This window comes from Accipiter gentilis, chromosome W (genome assembly GCF_929443795.1).
Source record: "Accipiter gentilis chromosome W, bAccGen1.1, whole genome shotgun sequence".
Lineage (NCBI taxonomy): Eukaryota > Metazoa > Chordata > Aves > Accipitriformes > Accipitridae > Astur > Astur gentilis.
In genome coordinates, this window is record NC_064918.1 from 4,620,433 (window position 1) to 4,643,167 (window position 22,735).

At 48.9% G+C, this 22,735-nt stretch overlaps 1 protein-coding gene across 1 annotated transcript in view; it reads left to right on the forward strand.

Annotated features, from left to right (window-relative positions):
• LOC126035341 (uncharacterized) overlaps window positions 1–22,735 on the forward strand; it is a 274,404-nt gene that overhangs the window by 244,534 nt on the left and 7,135 nt on the right. Inside the window, exon 2 of the mRNA XM_049793871.1 lies at window positions 12,792–21,127. Coding sequence (XP_049649828.1) covers window positions 14,153–15,151 — 999 coding nt within the window. The 5' untranslated portion in view covers window positions 12,792–14,152 and the 3' untranslated portion in view covers window positions 15,152–21,127. The remainder of the gene's footprint in view (window positions 1–12,791; window positions 21,128–22,735) is intronic.

Sequence of the window (22,735 nt, forward strand, 5' to 3'; positions counted from 1 at the left end):
CCTGTCATGTTGGCCAAGGTGACCCACACGTTAGTTTTTGGCTGAGGTGGTATTCATATTGCCGCACCATCTAGGATGTTCCAGATGATGATGGTCGTACAAATCGAGCGGGAGTCCATCATGGGCCTGTATCTGTGGAAACACAAGCATAACCTCGCCCCCAGGTTATTAATGAAAATGGACCTTCCCATTGCCCTGTTTCTAGATTCTTAACTAAAACCACGGCTTTACCCCTAATTTCCGGCTGCTCCTGATATGTGGATAAAAAGTGTCTAAATATCGGTGGACCGCCTGCATCAGACCAGCGATTTAGAAAATTTAAAACATAAGTGGCTTTAGCTAACTTTTCTTGTGGAGCGAGATTCCCTACTCCCCCTTTTTGTTTTAATAACATCGCTTTTAGCGAATGATGAGCACATTCCACGGTCGCTTGACCAGTGGGAGAATGAGGGATACCAGTGCTATGCCAAATACCCCATAGTTGCAAAAATTCTTGTGTTTTTTGTGATACATAAGCTGGACCATTGTCCGTTTTTAGTTGCTGTGGAATACCCAAGGTTGCAAAAGCGAGTAAGAGATGCTTACACACATCACGGGATTTTTCACCTGTGTGGGTGGTGGCCACAAGTGCTCCTGAAAAAGTATCAATAGATACATGGACATATTTTAATCTACCAAATTCTGTAATGTGAGTAACATCAGTTTGCCAAATCTCTAAAGCTTGCAAGCCTCTTGGATTGAGTCCATATGATAAAGACGGAGTCGTCTGTTGGCAATCCGGACAAGCTGTCACAATTTGACAGGCTTGATTCAAAGTGAGTTGAAATGGTTTTTGCAGTGCCTTTGCATTTTGGTGAAAAAAGGCATGTGAAAACCGTGCTTGCTCAAATGCATTAGGAAGGACAGTGAGTCCAGCTAACCAATCTGCCATACTATTACCTTCTGTTAATGGTCCAGGCAGTGAAGTGTGCGATCGCACATGCATAATAAAATATTGGGGTTTTTTCTATGATTTAACGAGGCCAAAAGAGTTTGAAATAACATGAATAACGGTTTATGATCTATTTCTTTCAAATAAGAGGCTTCAAGACGGTTCACAACTCCTGCAACATAAGCAGAGTCAGTAGGTATTATGTGTTGATTAGTTATTCGCCACCTTAAATAATTCCAAGGTGTTGTTTTTTGAACCTTCTCTGGAGCTACCTCCAAATGATGAAGTTTAATATTGTCTAACACGACAGACATTGCAATTTGCATCTTTGATTCCATCTGTGTTGCTACAAGAATATCATCCATATAATGATAAATGAGAGCATTAGGCAATTTCTCTCAAGCAGGAGAAAGAGCCCTTGCTACAAACCATTGGCAAATGGCAGGGCTGTTTTTCATACCCTGTGGCAACACTGTCCAGTGATACCGTTTATTCGGTTCAGAAGCATTAACAGAAGGAATAGAAAAAGCAAATTTGGGGGCATCACGTGGATCTAGAGAAATCATAAAAAACCCCATCCTTCAAATCAATTACTGTTAAACACTAATCTTTTGGAATCATAGTGGGAGACGGGAGTCCTGGTTGTAAAGGACCCATGTCTTCTAATACTGCATTAATATGTCTCAAATCATGTAACAATCTCCCATTTCCACTCTTTTTCTCTATCACAAACACAGGCGAATTCCAAGGACTAGTCGTAGGTACAATATGCTTTGCCTTTAACTGTTCATCCACCAATGATTGTAAATGTTGCAGCTTTTTAAGTGTCAGGGGCCACTGTTTCTGGAAAGGTGGGGATCGGTTCACTGGGAGGTGGAGAAGGCAGAGGTATAGGTGTAGGACAAGGAGGGGGCAGAGGTAAAAGAGGGTTTGAAGGAGAAGGAGGAGGAGGAGGAAAAGGGCGGGGGGGGGGGAAGAAAAGGAGAGTGAGGGAATGCATCAAAGGATACGGCTGGTGTTTTTTCTCGCTTCGCAGCAGCCTCCAACTGTGCCAGCTTTTCTATTACTGACTGCAACTGCTGCGAAGTGAGCTCCGGCCCCTCTTCATGCTCTTGAGGCGACCTGGGCGTAGACGAAGGCAACAGAGGGTATATGCTAGGTATAATTTGTTCATGTTGAGCAGCAGTATCTGGGGACTGTTTTCTCGTAGGCGGATTTTTACTCGCTTCCTGATTCTGTAGGGTTTCCTTTGAGCGTACGGTTAGGGAGGCTTGGAAACTGTCAGATGTCTGATTAATATCGGCAGTCCCAGGGACTGGAGCATAAGTCAAGGGCACAGGAGCAGGCGGACAAGCTCCAGGGAAGCCAAAAGTCTCTCTTGCTGCATTATGTTTTTCTCCCCATGTTTCCCCTTCGCTTGCGGTTGGAGAGAGAGCAGCAAAAGCAGACGCAGACGCTTTACGATCTGCTTTCATTTCTTGCAGAGTTGTCTTAATTTCCATAAAGTTGCAAGACCTTTAACTTCTTTAGACCCGTCACTAATTTCATCCCATAGGGAGGTTCCAATAGCTTCCCAGGTACTAAGCTCAAAAGCTGTACCCACGCTAATTAAAAGGTTTCTGTCCTTGCTCCATTGTAGAAGCCACTTTAAACAAGCTTTATCATATTTTTTGCCTCTCTCTGAGAGTATATGTTGGAGGAGCTTAACTACCGCTTCTTCTTCTTTGGAAAGCGTAGGCCCCATCTCCTCCCCCGATCGCTCACCTCCTTTATGGGCGAGTCCTCACCTCGACGGGCGAAAAAATGACAGCGCTGTCTTATCTGCCTCTATGGGCACACCAGAGGGGCAGCCAGTCTTTCAGTCGGAATCCTCCCGTCTTCCTCTTATCCTGCCGTTCGTTCTCCAAACGTAGCGCAGAATTTGGGGGTCCCTGTTCGGGTGCCAATTGCGGGAGCATAATAATGGACTCAACAACAGATCAATATGATCATAGTTGAAGACCCATTACTAGAGCATCAGATATCATTTTTATACATTGGTTACATCCATACATGCATTTAGCTATTTTACTATTGTTTACATACATTATTCATGCGTTGTCCACGCACCTATTTACACTTAACGACTGGTTATAGCAACACTGTACATGCGCATAAACATAAGACATAATTGATTATACTAACTAAAACATGCAAAACTTGTCTCAGTCTAATTGGTCAAGATAAACTGCCGAATTGAGGTTCTTTGTGCCAAGTTCCCTTTATCGTGGAATGCACACCTGTGTTCTAATTGGCATCTTTCTTTTTTTTGTCTTCTTGTTTATTTTGTTCAAGGTCTTCTAAAGGCATCTGGAATGCTCTTGTGACCGTTAGCTAAATATGTGTCCACAATACATCTCCCTCTCCCTACCGGGCATTGATGTGAATGGTTTTATTATGCAGGCTCCCGAGGTCCTTGTTCACCCTTATCTGAGCTGTTCAATACTACTAATTAATACTGGTGGTATATTATGGGTTTTGTGGAAACTGGTCCCGTCCTGGTGTAAGAGAAGACAAGTTTCGTGTGAGGCAATACTGAAATGTGCCCTCAATCGACCGGTCCCCGGGTGGCAGGGTGTATGGAAGGATTTGGGCAGATTCCTAGGATGGTTATCACCTCCCATAACCTGGGACTTTACACCCAAACAGGCAAGCAACCCTGGCAAACTGACGTGCCACCTGATAGAAGGGTGCCTTGCCTATCCCAATGAAAACCAGCAGCTTCTCGCACTGTACTGGGGCCTGGCCTATGCCTACTGAGCCATAGTTCAACACTCTCAGAGGACCACGGTCGAGGCAGGGACCCAGACTGCATCTGAGGACACCATGCTTGAGATAGGGACCCAAACAACAACAACAACAACAACAACAACAACTACAGTAATTGCCCCAGTAGTGAAAAAGAAACAGTGGACAAGGAGATCAACGGGTCCATATCATCGATTAGTAAGGGAAGAAGAAGAGGAAAGGTTTAATCTAGAAGCCGGTCCTTCGACAAAGAAATTGGAGGAAGGCGTGAGGGAACTTAGACAGGAAGCGGAAACTGTCCAGTCCCTGACCTCCTCAGAACTTCGGGACATGCGGAAAGACTACAGCCACCAGCCAGGTGAGCGGATTGCTGCCTGGCTGCTCCAATGCTGGGATAACGGGGCCGACAGTCAGCAATTGGAAGGAAAGGAAGCCCAACAGCTGGGATCCCTCGCTAAAAACCAGGGAATTGAAAGAGGAATTGGAAAAGAGGTAGCAATTTGCAGTCTCTGGAGCCAGCTCCTCTCAAGTGTGAGGGCAAGATATCCATTGAAGGAAGATCTTGTGAACTCGCCAGGAAAGTGGACTACCACAGATGAAGGCATCTAGTACCTGAGAGAGTTAGCAGTGCTGGAAGTCATCTACAGTGATCTAGATGATGATGAGGGCTCCAAAGATCCAGAGGATGTCCTGTGCACACGGGCCATGTGGAGGAAGGTGATTCAAGGTGCCCCAGCATCGTATTCTAACAGCTTGGCAGCAATGTATTGCCCAGATATGGAAACACCAACTGTGGAGAAAGTGTCGTCTTGGCTCCAAAACTTTGAGGAAAATCTCTGTGTCTCCTCATCCCTACAGGACAGTGCCTTGGCTATTAGGGACGCTCCAAGAAATCAGTCCTCTCCTGCCCCGGTCAGAGGGAAAGGGAGCCCAAGGCGTATGCCACGTGGTGCACTCTGATTCTTCCTGCATGACCAAGGGGAGGACACAAGGAAGTGGGATGGTGAACCTACCTTTAAGCTGGAAGCCCATGTACGTGAACTGAGAGGGAAGACAGCTCTTAAGAAGGGGTCACCCAAGAGGAAGGCTGTCAGCGTAGTTGCTGTAGAGGCCCAAGAAAGCAATCAGCGATCCTCCAGGCACAGAAGAACTGAAACCACCTCCCTTGATTCTGGTGAGGGGACTTCTGGTCTGGCATCGCAAGGGTCAGACATGCTGCTGGGTTTGTTGGCTAAGTCATTGTTGGTATGAAAGGGACCAGTCACCAGATCAGTTGCCAGCCCCAGGGTGGTGGCTGCAGAGTGGCCGCAAGTACTTGCTCTTACTCTCCCACAGTCACTGCAGCAGCCAGAGTACCCCTGGGAATGGTCCAAGGCCCAAGGAGGGTGCGGGTAGAGCCTGAGTGTTGTCTAGGAGAAGGCAGAATGGCCTCGTCAGCATTGTGCTAGGGACAGGCTATTGAGGGAATGCTGGGGATGATGGAGGTCTGCTGCAAGGCTGGGAGGGGAACAGAAGGTAGTGACCCCTTTGCAATGTTTCCTTCATAGAGGTCCTCCAGGTTGTTCCCAGGACCTTGGAGTTTTCCCCAAACAGCATCAAAGTGAACTGGATCTGCAGCATCCCTGATGCCTGCCATCACATGCGGGCCACATGCCACCTGGCAGTGCCTTCCTCCCCTCCCTGTGAGGCTGAGGAGGTGAAGGGAGAGGAGATGTTACATGGCCAGGAGGGAATATTTGCATGTCCCCTTCTGCAGCCCTTCACTGTCTACAGTGTCACTATCTGCCTGCCCCCAGCATGATCCTGTTCACATAGCTGGTCAGGACAGAGGAAACAGGTATGTGTGTACGGGGGAGTATAGGAGAGAAAGGACAGTCCTGAGCGGTGTTACAGGTAGGGGAGGTGGATAAATGCCCCCTTTGCCTGGCAGCTCAGCCTGAGCATCTGCTCCCTGCAGTGATGGTCCTGTGATTGGGGCTGCTTGGAGCCTGAGGGGCTCTGGGGAAGGGGCTGTGCAGGGCCCTGGAGCAGAGCATGTCCCCACATCACTCTCCCCCTCCTCACCACACTGATGCTGCTCCTGCTGCTGTGGCACATGCACCCTTTGTGGGGTACAAACCCTGCTTGGGGGGGGTCCCTTTGCAGCCTGTCCCCTGGGCCAGGAGCTGTCTGCACCCTGCTCTGGGCTCAGCCCCTCCTCACTGGCCCCATGCATGGCCCCGTCCTCCTGTGCTTCCAGTGCTGGACAAACCACAGAAGTTTTGGTTGGATGCCAGCAAGGGGTCCCTCAGGTGGAAGGTGCTGCCCTCCTGCAAAGGGAAGATCATTGGATACCAGGTAACAGGGGACTGCACACTACCTGTGGTCCCCCTCACTTTGCCAGGCGCCTCTCTGCCTAGAGCTTTGTGCAGGCAGATGGGGTGAGTGGGGAAGGGAAAACTGTGATGACTAGCAATTCCCCTCCAGTCCCAGTGGGCATCTGGCTGTGATGACCATGAGTGTTTTCTGTCTCACCCTCGACATTCCTCATGCTGTGAAGTTGCCCAGAGAGATGGTGAGCATTCCCTGCCCTCTGGGCTTCCTCCCCAGGTCCACTCAGCTTGGGGTTTAGCAGACTTTCAGTCTCGGTGTGAAGCACTGTCCTGGTTTCAGCTGGGATAGAGTTAACTGTCTTCCTAGTAGCTGGTACAGTGCTATGTTTGGAGTTCAGCATGTGAAGAATGTTGATAACACTGATGTTTTCAGTTGTTGCTAAGTAGTGTTTAGACTATAGTCAAGGATTTTTCAGCTTCTCATGCTCAGCCAGGGCACAAGAAGTTGGCACAGGACACAGCCAGGGCACCTGACCCAAACTGGCCAACGGTGTATTCCATACCATGTGACGTCCCATCTAGCTTTAGGAACTGGGAAGTGGGGGGGCGGGGAATCGCCGCTCGGGGACTAGCTGGGTGTTGGTTGGCGGGTGGTGAGCTATTGCCCTGCGCATCATTTGTACATTCCAATCCTTTTATTACTACTGTTGTCATTTTATTAGTGTTATCATTATCATTATTAGTTTCTTCTTTTCTGTTCTATTAAACCATTCTTATCTCAACCCACGAGTTTTACTTCTTTTTCCCGATTTCCTCCCCCATCCCACTGGATGGGGGGGAGTGAGTGAGCGGCTGCGTGGTGCTTAGTTGCTGGCTGGGGTTAAACCATGACAGTCCATTTTGGCGCCCAACATGGGGCACGAAGGGTTGAGATAACGACAAACCTGACCAGAGCTTGTTAAAACAAATTTGTTCCAAGCGTTCATTATGTTGATTTATGTGTTCTTAGAGTTGTTGCTCTGGCTTTTAAAGCTCTGTTATGTATCACCTCGCTTGCTGTATATAGTTCCTCTTCCACTGCTTATCATCCGTGGGAGGTGGATTAAGGTTTTGGCTTTGATGTATGGTATAACGCTGGTTTATGGTATGATAAAGTCATCGGCTGTGGAATTAATCCGGTATTTGCACTTAGCATTGTCACCTTTATACGGCAGGAGCCACCTGTGGGAAACTATTAATCATTATACCATTTACCTTTCCTCCATGGAAAACCAGTCTATGGGTGGGGTACCTTTCTTCCCCTCTCCTTTCTCCTTCAGTCCAGTTACAATGGTGTTTGAGAATTCTGAAAAATTTGAATACTCCTGGGGTGTTGGGACTAGCACGGTCCTAGCCCTACTGCTAGGAATTAGCATACTTCTGAATGTGGTTCAGCTCTCATTTAAGGTTAAACAGCTATTTAAGAAGATCACCCAGAGATGTGCCCCCAGGCTAGATAATTATGAGTGGCAGGGTGTATGGGGTAGTATGGGCAAGTACCTAGAAAAGTGGGCACCTCCAATGTTTTGGAAATTCACCCCTGAACAAGTGTAGGATCCAGAAGAACTAGTAAAATATTTGGAAAAGGTATGCTGTCACCCTGGCAGCTCCAGAGAGATACAAATCATTGCAACGTGCTGGGGCCTGGCCCATGCCTATCGAGCCCTGTTTGACACCACTCAGTACCCTCAAGAGGAAGAGAAAGTGTCTGGACCTAACAACAAAACGATGAGCACCACGGCCACCCAAACCTCGGTAACGGGCGCTGCGGCCCCTCCAGGCCTGGCAAGGAGCATTGCAGGCACCCAGACCTTGGCAACAGGCACCATGACCCCTCCAGCCCCAGCGACGAGAACTCGGGCTACCCAAACCTCAACAACAGGCACTGCAGCCCCTCCAGCCCCGGCAATGAGCACAGCAGCTACCCAAACCTCAACAACAAGCACTGCAGTCCCTCCAGCCCCACCGACGAGCACTGCTGCTACCCAAACCTCAGCGACAGACACTGCGGTTATCCAGAACCCAGTGAGCGATACTGCAACTGAACCAGAGGACCAACCTGGACCAGTATCAGTTGCCCCCGTACAGAAAAAGAAATATACAAAAAAATCAGTTCGCTTAGCGAAGTATGAAGATGAACCAGGGTCATCACGGGAACAGGAGGAAGAGGCAGAACCAGAGGTAATAACCCGGTCCCTATCCTTGAGTGAGCTGTGGGATATGCGAAAAGATTTTGGCCGCCGTATAGGTGAGCATATTATCACCTGGCTCCCCTGATACTGGGACTATGGGGCCAATAGCTTGGAATTAGAAGGTAGGGAAGCCAAGCAGCTGGGATCACTTGCCAGGGAAGGTGGCATTGACAAGGCAATTGGAAGAGGGACACAAGCCATCAGCCTCTGGAGGCGACTCCTGTCAAGTGTGAAGGAAAGGTACCCCTTTAAGGAAGATGTTATATGTCAATCAAGCAAGTGGACCACCATGGAAAAAGATATTCAATATCTGAGGGAATTAGCTGTGCTAGAGACGATTCATCATGACCCAGACAACCAACAATTACCCAAAGATCCAGACGAAGTCCAATGCACACGACCCATGTGGCGGAAGTTTGTATGGAATGCACCATCGTCCTATGCCAACGCATTGGCAGTAATATCCTGGAAGGATGAAGAGGCACCAACAGTGGAGGAAGTGGCTCACCAACTGCGTCAATACGAAGAAAATCTCTCCTCCTCCCTACAAGCCTGCATTTCGGCTGTGGAGAAGCTGTCCCAGGATGTCCAACAAATCAAAGAGGATATGTCCTACTCCACACTTGTAAGGACCAATGTCTCAGCTATTAGGAGTGAGCAGTCTTCTGCCCAAGAGAGAGAATATAGAAGGTACACACCGCAAGGTGCCCTGTGGTTTTACCTATGTGATCAGGGAGAGGACATGAGGAAATGGGACGGAAAACCTACCTCGGTCCTAAATGCACGGGTACGTGAGCTGCGAGGAAAAACCACCACAAAAGGGGATTCTACCAGGAAAAATGCCGCTCCAGTTTCCAAACAGAATAGAAGGGCTGACTTTATTTCCAATCCTCTTGAAGGGACTTCTGAGCCAATTCTATGAGAAGTGAATACTGAATACTCTAACCAGAATTAGAGGGGCCCTGCCTCCAGCCAGGTGGAGGAAAGGGATAACCGGGTCTATTGGACTGTGTGGATTCGATGGCCTGGCACATCAGACCCACAGGAGTACAAGGCTCTAGTAGACACCAGTGCACAGTGCACTCTAATGCCATCAAGTTATAAAGGGACAGAATCCATTTGTATTTCTGGTGTGACAGGGGGATCTCAAGAGTTAACTGTATTGGAAGCTGAAGTAAGCCTAACTGGGAATGAATGGCAGAAACACCCCATTGCGACTGATCCAGAGGCTCCGTGTATCCTTGGCATAGACTATCTCAGGAGGGGGTATTTTAAGGATCCGAAGGGGTATCGATGGGCTTTCGGTATAGCTGCATTGGAGACGGAGGGCACTGAACAGTTGTCTACCCTGCCTGGTCTCTCTCAAGACCCTTCGATTGTGGGGTTGCTGAAGGTTGAAGAACAACAAGTGTCAATTGCTACCACGACGGTGCACCGGCCGCAATATCGCACCAACCGAGACTCTCCGATTCCCATCCACAAATTGATTCGCCAACTGGAGATCCAAGGAGTGATCAGCAAAACTCGCTCACCCTTTCATAGTCCCATATGGCCAGTGTGGAAGTCTAATGGGGAATGGAGATTAACAGTTGACTATCGCGACCTGAATGAAGTTACCCCACCGCTGAGTGCTGCCGTTCCAGATATGCTAGAACTTCAATACGAGCTAGAGTCAAAGGCAGACAAATGGTATGCCACAATTGACATTGCTAATGCATTTTTCTCAATCCCTCTGGCAGCAGAGTGTCGTCCACAATTTGCCTTTACTTGGAGGGGTGTCCAGTACACTTGGAATCGATTGCCCCAGGGGTGGAAACACAGCCCCACCATTGGCCATGGACTAATCCAGACTGCACTGGAAAAAGGTGAAGCTCCGGAACACCTGCAATACATTGATGACATCATCGTATGGGGCAACACGGCAGAAGAAGTTTTTGAGAAAGGGAAGAGAATAATCCAAATCCTTCTGAAAGCCGGTTTTGCCATAAAAGAAAGTAAGGTCAAGGGACCTGCACAGGAGATCCAGTTTTTGGGAATAAAATGGCAAGATGGACGTTGTCAGATCCCAATGGACGTGATTAACAAAATAGCAGGTATGTCTCCCCCAACTAATAAAAAGGACACACAGGCCTTCTTAGGTGTCGTGGGGTTTTGGAGAATGCATATTCCAAATTACAGTTTGATTGTAAGCCCTCTCTATCAAGTGACCAGGAAGAAGAATGATTTTAAATGGGGCCCTGAACAACAACAAGCCTTTGAACAAATTAATCGGGAGATTGTTCATGCCGTAGCTCTTGGACCAGTCCGGACAGGACAAGATGTTAAAAATGTGCTCTACACTGCAGCTGGGGTGAATGGCCCTACCTGGAGCCTCTGGCAGAAAGCACCTGGGGAGATCCGAGGCCGACCCCTGGGGTTTTGAAGTCGGGGATATCGAGGATCCGAGGCTCGCTATACTCCAACTGAAAAAGAGATCTTGGCAGCATATGAAGGAGTTCGAGCCGCCTCAGAAGTGGTTGGTACTGAAACACAGCTCCTCTTAGCACCTCGACTGCCAGTGCTGGGCTGGATGTTCAAAGGGAGGGTCTCCTCTACACATCACGCGACTGATGCTACGTGGAGTAAGTGGATTGCACTGATGTAGGGATTGGCGCTCGGAAGATCTCGCGATGTACGGAAAGAGAAGGGTTAAGGGAGGCGGGATGACCGACAGACAGTATATAAGGGCGTGACGCAGTTGAATAAACGCCATTTGCAGCATCCTCATATTGGTGTCAGTGCTCTGTGGCCCAGGGTATGGTGGACCCTGTGCCGAGTCCCACGGGGTGATCAGACGAATGTCTACAAGTGGTGACCCTGACGTGATTGGACATCGGCGGATTACGCGGGGCGTAATCGAAGGCCTGGCCAGGCATGGAAGGAGTCCTGAAGGTGTTGGACTCGTGCTCTAGAGAGGTAAAAATCCCTATGGGACAAAAAGAAGCGAAAGCTTGCCTAGAGCGGCTCCTGAAAGAGGAAGCGATAGAGCGCCCGGGGGACATATTGTCTCCTGAGTGCTGGCCGAAATGCACCGCGGCTTTAGCGGAACGGGCTATGGCGACGCAGCATGGTCCGGAGTTAAAGACGTGGGGGCGGATTAGGGCGATTTTCAGGAAAGTGCGGGAGGAGGGCTTAACATGGAAGGAAGCAAAGAGATTGATGCACGCGCAGGCGGAGCGGGGCGTGCAGGCGGATGGGGGGGCACGGACAGAAGGGCTGACGGAGGTAGCGGAGCAGACGCCTCTGGTGCTCCCAGTGCAGCCGTCAGCACCGGCCGAACCACCGGGATACCCTTGGGAGGAGTTTGAACGGGAGCGTGAACGGGCGAGAGAGGAGGAGCGGGAGAAAGAGCGACAGTTAATTCAGGAGGCAGAGGAACCCGTAGCTGAGCAAAGGAGACGGGAGAAGGAGAGGCAGAGACTAGAGGAGGCGGAGAGGGCTGTGATGAAGGGATCAGAAAAGGAGCAGGTAGAGGAGGGAGCGGTTCCCCTGTATGATCCGGAGGATTGGGTGCCGGGACGTGTTTTGCGAACCGCGCCACAAGCTCACCCTAAGATGGCGCCGACATCCGCCTTCTCCCCGGATGTCTCTCCGGAGGTCGGGAGAGGCGGAGCACGGCCAAAGGAAGGAGGAAGGAAAGTCAGGACACCCCCTCTTACGCGCGTAGCGGAAGAGGAAGAGAGTGGTCCGGACTCAATCGAGGGGTCGGCTCAACGGTTAGAGGAGGCGTGGCAACTGGTGGGCGGACACCGCTGTCGTCCGCCGCACGCAGCGGTAAAACAAAAGGCTATCTCCGACTGTAAGGCGCAGTCGGCAGCAGCCAGTGAAACGGCAACGCCTATGCCTTTAATACCTGTGCCCGACCCAGCTACAGATCCGCTGCAGATGCTGCAGCGAGTAGTAGAGGAGATACAGGAGCAGGTGAAGCAACAGCGGCAGCTGCTACAAGCAGCTGGGGAACAGAAAGGAGTTCCCGATTCACCGAAGGTCACGTTGCCAGACTGGAAAATTGTAGCAAAGGAATGTGTTATGGACGGCATACGTTTTGAAGGACCCCCTTTAGTTTGCCCAGTCCGAGCTGGTCCAGGTGGTGTGGGGGTGGAGTGGTCTCCGTTAGATAGCAAGCTTTTGCAACAAGTGAAGAAGACCGTGGATGATTACGGCTTAGGACATCCCATGACAGGCTCTCTGTTAGACGTGGTTTTTTTTTCAGGTTCACTGACTCCCTCGGATTCGCGACAGTTTTGCAGTATGATTTTGACTCCCATTTTTTTTTTGATTTAGAAAGAAGCTTGGACAAACAGATTACAAGCAGCACTAGTTGAGACCCAACAGGAAAGTGGGAAGGAGGGTGGCGCTTGGTGACACAGGGAAGAGGGTATACTGCAGTACAATCGTCAGAGCACCCAGACTCACGTGTGCGCTGGGTGCCGTCACGGTGGTTGAAACCAGACCTCAGTCAATAACGATTTGTTGTGAGTTATTTTGCAGGATGCCGTTCAGAAGATCATCTAAGTACCTGCACTGTGGTCGTTGTGACCCTTGGGTGCTTGTCAAGTATGACCGCTGTGGACAACAACTCTGGTGACGCACCAGCCGAACATCAAAATGGTGTGACCGATGTTTTGAACACCGCAGATCCACTTTACAGCAACCGCTGTGTGTACCCCATAAGCAGGGGACTATGATATGCTTTTAGACAAAGCCAATCAATTACAGGAGGCAGGTGACAGTGGCTTGACAATCTCCTCTCGTCGACCTGGCAATGGCTCCTGTCTTTGATTGACTGAAAAACGTTGACCCTATTTGGAATCCTTTTGGTGGTGGTTATTATGGTTTGTTGTGGGATACCAGCACTGACTGTTTGCGTGCGGAAACTCTTTATACAGAGTGTGGGTACCCACCAGTACACGAATTACCATGAGGTGGTGGGATCACTTATAGCTGTAACGCCAGTTTGTACCGTCGGTCATCCGCCATAGTGAGGGGGGACTTGTAGGGATTGGCGCTCGGAAGATCTCGCGATGTACGGAAAGAGAAGGGTTAAGGGAGGCGGGATGACCGACAGACAGTATATAAGGGCGTGACGCAGTTGAATAAACGCCATTTGCAGCATCCTCATATTGGTGTCAGTGCTCTGTGGCCCAGGGTATGGTGGACCCTGTGCCGAGTCCCACGGGGTGATCAGACGAATGTCTACAACTGATCACACAGTGGGCTCGCATAGGAAACCCTAGTCGCCCAGGAATGTTAGAAGTGATCACGGACTGGCCAGAAGGCAAAGATTTTGGAATGTCACCAGAGGAGGAGGTGGCACGTGCTGAAGAGGCCCCACTGTATAATAAACTGCCAGAAAATGAGAGGCAATATGCCCTGTTCACTGATGGGTCCTGTCGCATTGTGGGTGTGGTGGGTTGACCCTGGCTGGATGCCAGGTGCCCACCAAAGCCGCTCTATCACTCACCCTCCTCAGCTGGAATGGGGGAGAGAAAAATATAACGAAAGGCTCGTGGGTCAAGATAAGGGCAGTTTAATAAAATGATAGCAAAGGTTGCGCGCGAAAGCAAAGAAAAAACAAATGATGTTACTCTCTACTTCCCATCAGCAGGCGATGTCTGGCCACTTCCTGGGAAGCAGGGCTCCAGTACGCGTAGTGCTTGCTCCGGAAGACAAAAATGCCCCCCCCTCCATCTCCCTTCACTTAGCTTTTATATCTGAGCTGACGTCATATGGTATGGAATATCTGTTTGGTTAGTTTAGGTCAGCTGTCCTGGTTATGTCCCGTCCCAAGATCTTGCCCTGCCCCAGCCTGCCATTGAGGGGAGGGCAAAAATGTTGGAGAGACAGCCTTGATGCTGTGCCAGCACTGCTCAGCAGTAGCCAAAACACTGGTGTGTTATCAACACCTTTCTAGCTACAGAGCTGCAGAGCACAGTGCTATGAGGGCTGCTATAGGGAGTACTAACTCCATCTCAGCCAGACCCAATACAGTGGGAAAGCATCGAAGGTGGAAAACTTCTGTATGGAGTCCTACACGACAAGTTGCAATAACTGCTGAAGGAGAAGGTGAATCAAGTCGGTTTGCAGAGGTGAAAGCCATCCAGTTAGCATTAGACATTGCTGAAAAAGTGCCAGTGTTCTATCTCTATACTGACTCATGGATGGTGGCAAATGCCCTGTGGGGGTGGTTACAGCAATGGAAGCAGAGCAACTGGCAGCGCAGAGGTAAACCCATTTGGGCTGCCGCACTGTGGCAAGATATTGCGTCCCGGCTAGAGAATCTGGTTGTACGTCATGAAGATTCTCACGTACCCAAGCGTCGGGCCACTGAGGAACATCGAAACAACGATCAGGTGGATCAGGCTGCCAAGATTGAAGTGTCTCAGGTGGACCTGGACTGGCAACATAAGGGTGAGCTATTTATGGCTCAGTGGGCCCACGATACTTCAGGCCATCAGGGAAGAGATGCAACATATAGATGGGCTCGAGATCGAGGGGCGGACCTGACCATGGATATGAATGTGAAACATGAATGTGAAACATGTGCTGCAATTAAGCAAGCCAAGCGGTTAAAGCCCCTGTGGTATGGAGGACGATGGCTGAAATATAAATTTGGGGAAGCCTGGCAGATTGACTATATCACACTCCCACAAACTCGCCAAGGCAAGCGCTATGTGCTGACAATGGTGGAAGCAACCACCGGATGGCTGGAAACATATTCTGTACCCCATGCCACTGCCCGGAACACTATCCTGGCCCTTGAGAAGCAGGTCTTGTGGCGACATGGCACCCCAGAAAGAATTGAGTCAGGCAACGGGACTCATTTCCGAAACAACCTCATAGACACCTGAGCCAAAGAGCATGGCATTGAGTGGGTGTATCATATTCCCTATCATGCACCAGCCTCTGGGAAAATCGAGCGATACAATGGACTGTTAAAGATTACATTGAGAGCAATGGGGGTGGAACTTTCAAACATTGGGATACACACTTAGCAAAAGCCACCTGGTTAGTCAACACCAGAGGATCTGCCAATCGGAGTGGCCCTGCCCAATCAGAATTTTTACATACTGTAGAAGGGGATAAAGACCCTGTAGTGCACATGAAAAATATGTTAGGGAAAACAGTCTGGGTTACTCCTGCCTCAGGCAAAGGTAAACCCATTCGTGGGATTGCTTTTGCTCAAGGGCCTGGGTGCACTTGGTGGGTGATGCGAAAAGATGGAGAAGTCCGATGTATGCCTCAAGGGGATTTGATTTTAGGTGAAAATAGCCAGAATTAAACTGTATGATATTAGCTGCTATATAACCCTGCCAGTGTATGTTATCATTACTATAATTGTTATATGCTATATCCATAGTACTATAGTAAGAATCACTTGGATCAAGCAAGAAAGAACTGTGATAAAACTGAGCAAAATGCAGTAGTGATGGAACCAGAACTGACTCCAGCATGCAACAATCCAACGGTGCACACCATCCTCCTGCTGCGTCAAATGTCAGCTGCTCGTCACACCGCACTGAAGCCCGATTCTGCTCTACCGACTGAGAGGACTTTGCACCATTCCTCCTGCCCAGACAGACTTGTATGACAGATGGAGCCCAGAGTCGGAAACTAATTGAACTCAACAAATGTTTTATGAACATAACTCATGAACTAAAGGAATGTTATGTCTCTGTGTGTATACATATATATATATATCATTGTTCAAATGTCTCAATGGGATGGAAAGGTGGTGATGATTGATCAGGATGTAACTAAAGGTATGGTAACTGAGCATGACGTCAATGGTATAGAATAAGGGATGGATACTGTCCTGGTTTCAGCTGGGATAGAGTTAACTGTCTTCCTAGTAGCTGGTACAGTGCTATGTTTGGAGTTCAGCATGTGAAGAATGTTGATAACACTGATGCTTTCAGTTGTTGCTAAGTAGTGTTTAGACTAAAGTCAAGGATTTTTCAGCTTCTCATCCTCAGCCAGGGCACAAGAAATTGGCACAGGACACAACTAGGGCACCTGACCCAAACTGGCCAACGGTGTATTCCATACCATGTGATGTTCCATCTAGTTTTAGGAACTGGGAAGTGGGGGGGCGGGGAATTGCCACTCGGGGACTGACGGGGTGTCGGTCAGCGGGTGGTGAGCAATTGCCCTGCACATCATTTGTACATTCCAATCCTTTATTACTACTGTTGTCATTTTATTAGTGTTATCATTATCATTATTAGTTTCTTCTTTTCTGTTCTATTAAACCATTCTTATCTCAACTCAGGAGTTTTACTTCTTTTCCCGATTTTCTCCCCCATCCCACTGGATGGGGGGTAGTAAGTGAGCGGCTGCGTGGTGCTTAGTTGCTGGCTGGCGTTAAACCACGACAAGCACTTAGTGATGTGTCTGCTGGGATGGCCTTCCAGGGTTTCCTGTGTCTCTTGCATGCTTGTTTCTGGTTCCTGCCACAGGAAAGCCTGTGGTTTGAGCTGTCTTCTGAAAACCCCTCTTCCTCTGGGAGAGCTGCACTGTTCCTTTGAGCTTTCCACAGTGCGTGGCAAGAAGCAACTCCTCTGACTGTGAGTTTGGGTCTCTTCCCACAGTGCAGCCCTGCTTTGATAGAATCATAGAATCGTTTAGGTTGGAAAAGTCCTTTAAGATCATCAAGTCCAACCATCAACCATGCCCACTAAACCATGCCCTGAAGTGTCTTGTCTACATGCTTTTTGAATACCTCCAGGGATGGTGTCTCAACCACTTCCCTGGGCAGCCTGTTCCAATGCCTGACAACCCTTTCAGTAAAGAAATTTTTCCTAATATCCAATCTAAACCTTCCCTGGTGCAACTTGAGGCCATTTCCTCTCGTTCCATCACCAGCCACCTGACAGAAGAGACCAGCACCCACCTCACTACAACCTCCTTTCAGATAGATAGTCATAAGAGAGCTATAAGGTCTCCCCTCAGCCGCCTTTTCCCCAGACTAAACAGCCCCAGCTCCCTCAGCCACTCCTCATAAGACTTATGCTCCAGGCCCTTCACCAACTTAGTTGCCCTTCTCTGGACATGTTCTGGCAACTCAATGTCTTTCCTGTAGTGAGGGGCCCAAAACTGAACACAGTACTTGAGGTGCGGCCTCACCAGGACTGAATACAGGGGAACAATCACCTCCCTGCTCCTGCTGGCCACACTATTTCTGATACAAGCCAGGATGCCATTGGCCTTCTTGGCCACCTGGGCACACTGCTGGCTCATATTCAGCCGGCTGTCAACCAGCACCCCCAGGTCTTTCTCTGCCGGGCAGCTTTCCAGCCACTCTTCCCCAGGCCTGTAGCGTTGCATGGGGTTGTTGTGACCCAAGTGCAGGACTCAGCACTTGGCCTTGTTGAACCTCATACAATTGGCCTCAGCTCATCAATCCAGCCTGTCCAGATCCCTCTGTAGAGCCTTCCTACCCTTGAGCAGATCAGCACTCCCTCCCAACTTGGTGTCATCTGCAAACTTGCTGAGGGTGTACTCGATCCCCTCATCCAGATCATTGATAAAGATATTAAAGAGAACTGGCCCCAGTACTGAGCCCTGGGGAATACCACTTGTGACCGGCCGCCAACTGGATTTAACTCCATTCACCACAACCCTCTGGGCTCGTCCATCCAGCCAGTTTTTCACCCAGCGAAGAGTACACTTTTCTAAGCCATGAGACACCAGCTTCTCAAGGAGTATGCCATGAGAGACAGTGTCAAAGGCCTTACTAAAGTCCAGGTAGACAACATCCACAGCCTTCCCCCTCATCCACTAGGAAGGTCACCTGGTCATAGAAGGAGATCAGGTTGGTCAAGCAGGACCTGCCTTTCATGAACCCATGCTGACTGGGCCTGATCCCCTGGTTATCCTGCACGTGCCATGTGAGCACACTCAAGATGAACCACTCCATAATCTTCCCCAGTACCAAAGTCAGGCTGACAGGACTGTAGTTCCCTGGATCCTCCTTCCAACCCTTCTTGTAAATGGGAGCCACATTGGCAAGCCTCCAGTCCTCTGGGACCTCCCCTGTTGACCAGGATTGCTGATAAATGATGGAGAGTGGCTTGGCAAGCACCTCTGCCAGCTCCCTCAGTACTCTTGGATAGATCCCATCTGGTCCCATAGACTTGTGAGTGTCCAGGCAGAGTAGCAGGTCACTACCTATTTCCTCCTGGATTAAGGGGGGTATATTCTGCTCTCCGTCCCTGCCTTCCAGCTCAGGGGGCTGAGTACCCTGAGGCTAACTGGTCTCCCTATTAAAGACTGAGGCAAAGAAGGCATTAAGTACCTCAGCCTTTTCCTCATCTTGGGTGGCAATGTTTCCCCCGAATCCAATAAAGGATAGATATTCTCCTTGGCTCTCTTTTTGTTGTTAACATATTTGTAAAAACATTTTTTGTTGTCTTTTATGACAGTGGCCAGATTCAGTTCTAGCAGAGCTTTTGCCTTTCTAATTTCTTCTCTGCATGACCTAACAAGTCCCCTGTACTCTTCCTGAGTTGCCTGTCCTTTCTTCCAAAGATGGTAAACTCTAATTTTTTTTTCTGAGTCCCAGCAAAAGCTCCCTGTTCAGCCAGGCCGGTCATCTTCCCTGGCAGTTCTTCTTGCGGCACATGGGAATAGCCTGGTCCTGAGCCTTTAAGATTTCCTTCTTGAAGAATGTCCAGCCTTCCTGGACCCCTTTGCCCTTCAGGACTGTCTCCCAAGGGACTCTCTCAACCAGTGTTCTGAAGAGGCCAAAGTTTGTCCTCCAGAAGTTCATAGTGGAGGTTTTGCTGACCCCCTTCCTTACCTCACCAAGAATTGAGAATTCTATTATTTCATGGTCGCTGAGCCCAAGACGGCCTCCGGCCACCACATCTCCCACCACTCCTTCTCTGTTTGTAAACAGTAGGTCTAGCAAGGCTCCTCCCCTGGTTGGCTCACCTACCAGCTTTGTCAGGAAGTTATCTTCCACACACTCCAGGAACCTCCTAGACTGCTTACTCTCTGCCATGTTGTACTTCCAGCAGACGTCTGGAAAGTTGAAGTCCCCCATGAGAACAAGGGCACAAGATTCTGAGACTACTGCCAGCCGCTTGTAGAATGTTTCATCTGTTTGTTCAACCTCGTTGGGTGGTCTATAACAGACTCCCAGCACATCTGCCTTGTTGACCTTCCCTCTCATCCTTACCCATAAGCACACCACCTTATCATCACAATCGTGGAGCTCTGTACAATCAAAACACTCCCTAACTGTCACATGCCAAGGTTGGAGCGACTCAGGTTCGTGGATTTCCTTTGTCAGAATTAAGGTGAAACGACACCAGGGGAGTTCAAACAACAATCAGCATTTATTCAGCCTAGCTAACCTTGCCCAAGTATACATGAACTTATCAATATGAACCTTGCAACATGTCATTAAGCCACTGTTTGAAAAGAGAAGGGAGGTGTAGAAAAAGAAATGGAAAAAGGAACATGAAATGTATCAGAAGGAGAGCCCTCCCGTTGAGTCACAAGGTTCAGAGCAGACCCCCTTGCTTTCTGGACTCCTTCTCAAAGAGGAGCTCAGGGGCAGCTAGATCCACTCCTAGTCTCAGACTTGGTCAACGGTTTATGTTTAAAAGGATGAGGTGTAGGGACTGTGGAAAAGAGAGAAAGAAAAGAGGGAGACAGAAAGAGAGAAAGAGAGAAAGAAAAAGAAAGAAAGAAAGAAAGAAAGAAAGAAAGAAAGAAAGAAAGAAAGAAAGAAAGAAAGAAGAAAAGGGTTTCACCAGTCCTGGGTCCAGCGTTGGTCCAGCCAGCGTAGAGATCCAGTTCCAGAGGGCGTGCACTGAGAACTCATTCTCCCTTCTTTTATAGTGTGTTAGTCGATAGTCTCGACATGTGCAGTCCCATTCCTGGGGTTCTCTGGAATTGGTCGGTGAGCTTTGGGGAGGGGGGGGTTCATTGCGGAGTTGCGTCTCTTTTTCTGCTGGCATGACCACTTAAGATAGAAGCACAGTCCCATCTTCCGTGGGGCCTCCTCCTCCAGGCACATATGCTGTGCTCCTTCTCCTGGTCACTTAAGATAAGGAATTGCAGCTTTGGAGAAGTGTGGTCCCACCCTCTGTGGGGCCCTCTCCTCCAGCCACATTGTCCTGTTCACAAAACTCCAGCATTTTTACAGAGGCCGTTTTCTCCACCAAAGTTCTATGACGAATGTTTGAGACATTGACTATAATTTGTCAGACCATCACACTAACATAGAGAGCCACCCCACTGTGGGAGCAGCTCGGAACACCTGGCATTTGTTTTCAAGAGTGACCATTAGAATTTGTTGTGCTGCATGTTTGCCAAGCCTTTGAAGAACTGGTTTTACAAGGTCAGGTTGGAGGATGGCCTTGTGTAGGCCTGGGAAGATGTGGCTGAGGACAGTCACAAGTATGTGTATGGAATGTTTTTATCTTTAACTGTTCTGAAGACTGGCAAACATCCCAGCTGGGCCAGATATGCCCTCCTGTGTTAGTAGTATTGGCTGTATGCCGTTAGTTCTTTCTAGACCTTTGTTGAAACATATATAAGTTGGATTCTTTTGTGAAATAAAGGGAATCCTGCACAGAGAGACTGAGCACTTGATTCAGTTGCCGCAGATGGTGACCCCAACGTGATCAAGAGAAGAAGACGACGTGATGGAGAGAAGAAGCTGGCACGATTAAGAGAAGAAAACGATGTGATTGAGAGAAGAGGAAAAGAGGTGATTCCCCTTCACTGCTGAGACCACGCAATCTAATGGGGAGAGTTCTGAAGAAGTGGCCACGACGACGAGAAAATAGGTAACAGCAACCCCTGTGGAACGGGTGAGTTGCGAGATTGCTGTAGCATGGGGCAATCAGTTTCTCAGGAGCATAAGCTCTACTTAAATGTTTTGCAGCAGATTTTACGGGACTCTGGGTATAAAATAACAGAGGGACAAATTGCTTCGCTTTTAATATGGATAAAGGATAATTGTAACTAGTTTCCCACAAAGGGAACTTTTGATAGCAAGGTTTGGGAAAGAGTTGGGGAACGTTTACAAACGTGAAAAACTTTGGCCTTTGGTGTATCAGAAAATTGAATTGTGACATGAAAATTTATTTATACTGCACTGGTGCATTTACAGCCAGCAGTGAAAATCATGCCAATACAACCTGATACTGCTTTTGAGGAGACAGTTTGTAAGCAGGCCGCTAATGAGCAGGATTCTGATTCTGATAATAATTGTTTTGAATCAGGTAGGGTGGACTCTGAAAAAGAGCTGGATTTATACCCCTCATTTCCTCCACACACCCCGCTGGCAGTCAGCGGGCGGGCAGCATGGGCTCCGCGGGGTTGCTGACCCTCACCACCGCATACAGGTCCCCGCCGCCCCGCCGCTGCCTCCCGCCGCTTTCGCACCCGCTTCGCCGCCGCCGCCGCCTGCCGCTCCCGCCGTGCCCGCCCCACCACTGCCTCCCGCGGCCTCTGCGCCCGCCGCGGCCGCCGCCGTGCCGCCGCCGTCCCCCACCCACCCACCCACCCCAACCGCTTGGTACTCCCTCTCCAGGGTTTGCAGAACTTAAAACAGAACCTGGCTTTGCTGCACTGCCTGTATTTCCTTCTCCTGCTAATCCCTCTAACTCTATGCCTCTGTTGAATCCTGTGGCTCCTGCTTTACAGCGGTGCGGAGAAAAAACGATAGTGCCTTCAGCTCTGCCTCTAACAGACTTTGATGCTAAATGTGACAATTCACTTAATGATTTGGGAAAAAATACACATAGCTTGATGCAACGCTGTTGAGAAAAAGCTCTACAGCAAGGAGATGCCATGTTTACTTTTCCTGTTATATACAAACCCCATAATCCACCACAGCATGAGGGTTTACCTTATGAAATTATAAAAGAATTACAGAAATGAATTTATGAAAATGGGTTACACAATTCATTTACAATGGGACTAGTGGAAGCAATTGGAGGCACTTATACTATGACTCCTTGGGACTAGAAATTGCTTATGAAAACGGTGTTGACTTCTGCTCAGTATTCTGTATGGCAATTAGAATACAATGATTTGTCAGTGGAACAAATTATGGACAACTTGTAATCAGGGATACTTATAGATCAAAACATGTTACAAGGAACAGGCCCTTACGTTACACCTCAGGCACAAGCAGCCTTGCCAAAGCAAGTTTTCGATCAAGCCACTCATATTGCGACCATGGCTTTACAACGCGTACCCAAAACTGGGCAAGGTACCACTTCATTTGCCTCTATACGACAGGGCTCTCAGGAACCGTATGTATCTTTTATTGATCGCCTTCAAGCCGCGGTAACACGGCAGGTAGAAAATCCGGAAACTGCAAAAGCATTATTATTTCAATTGGCTTATGAGAATGCAAATATGGACTGTCAGGCTGCACTGAAATCAGTTACAGGAAGAGCTACTGACGT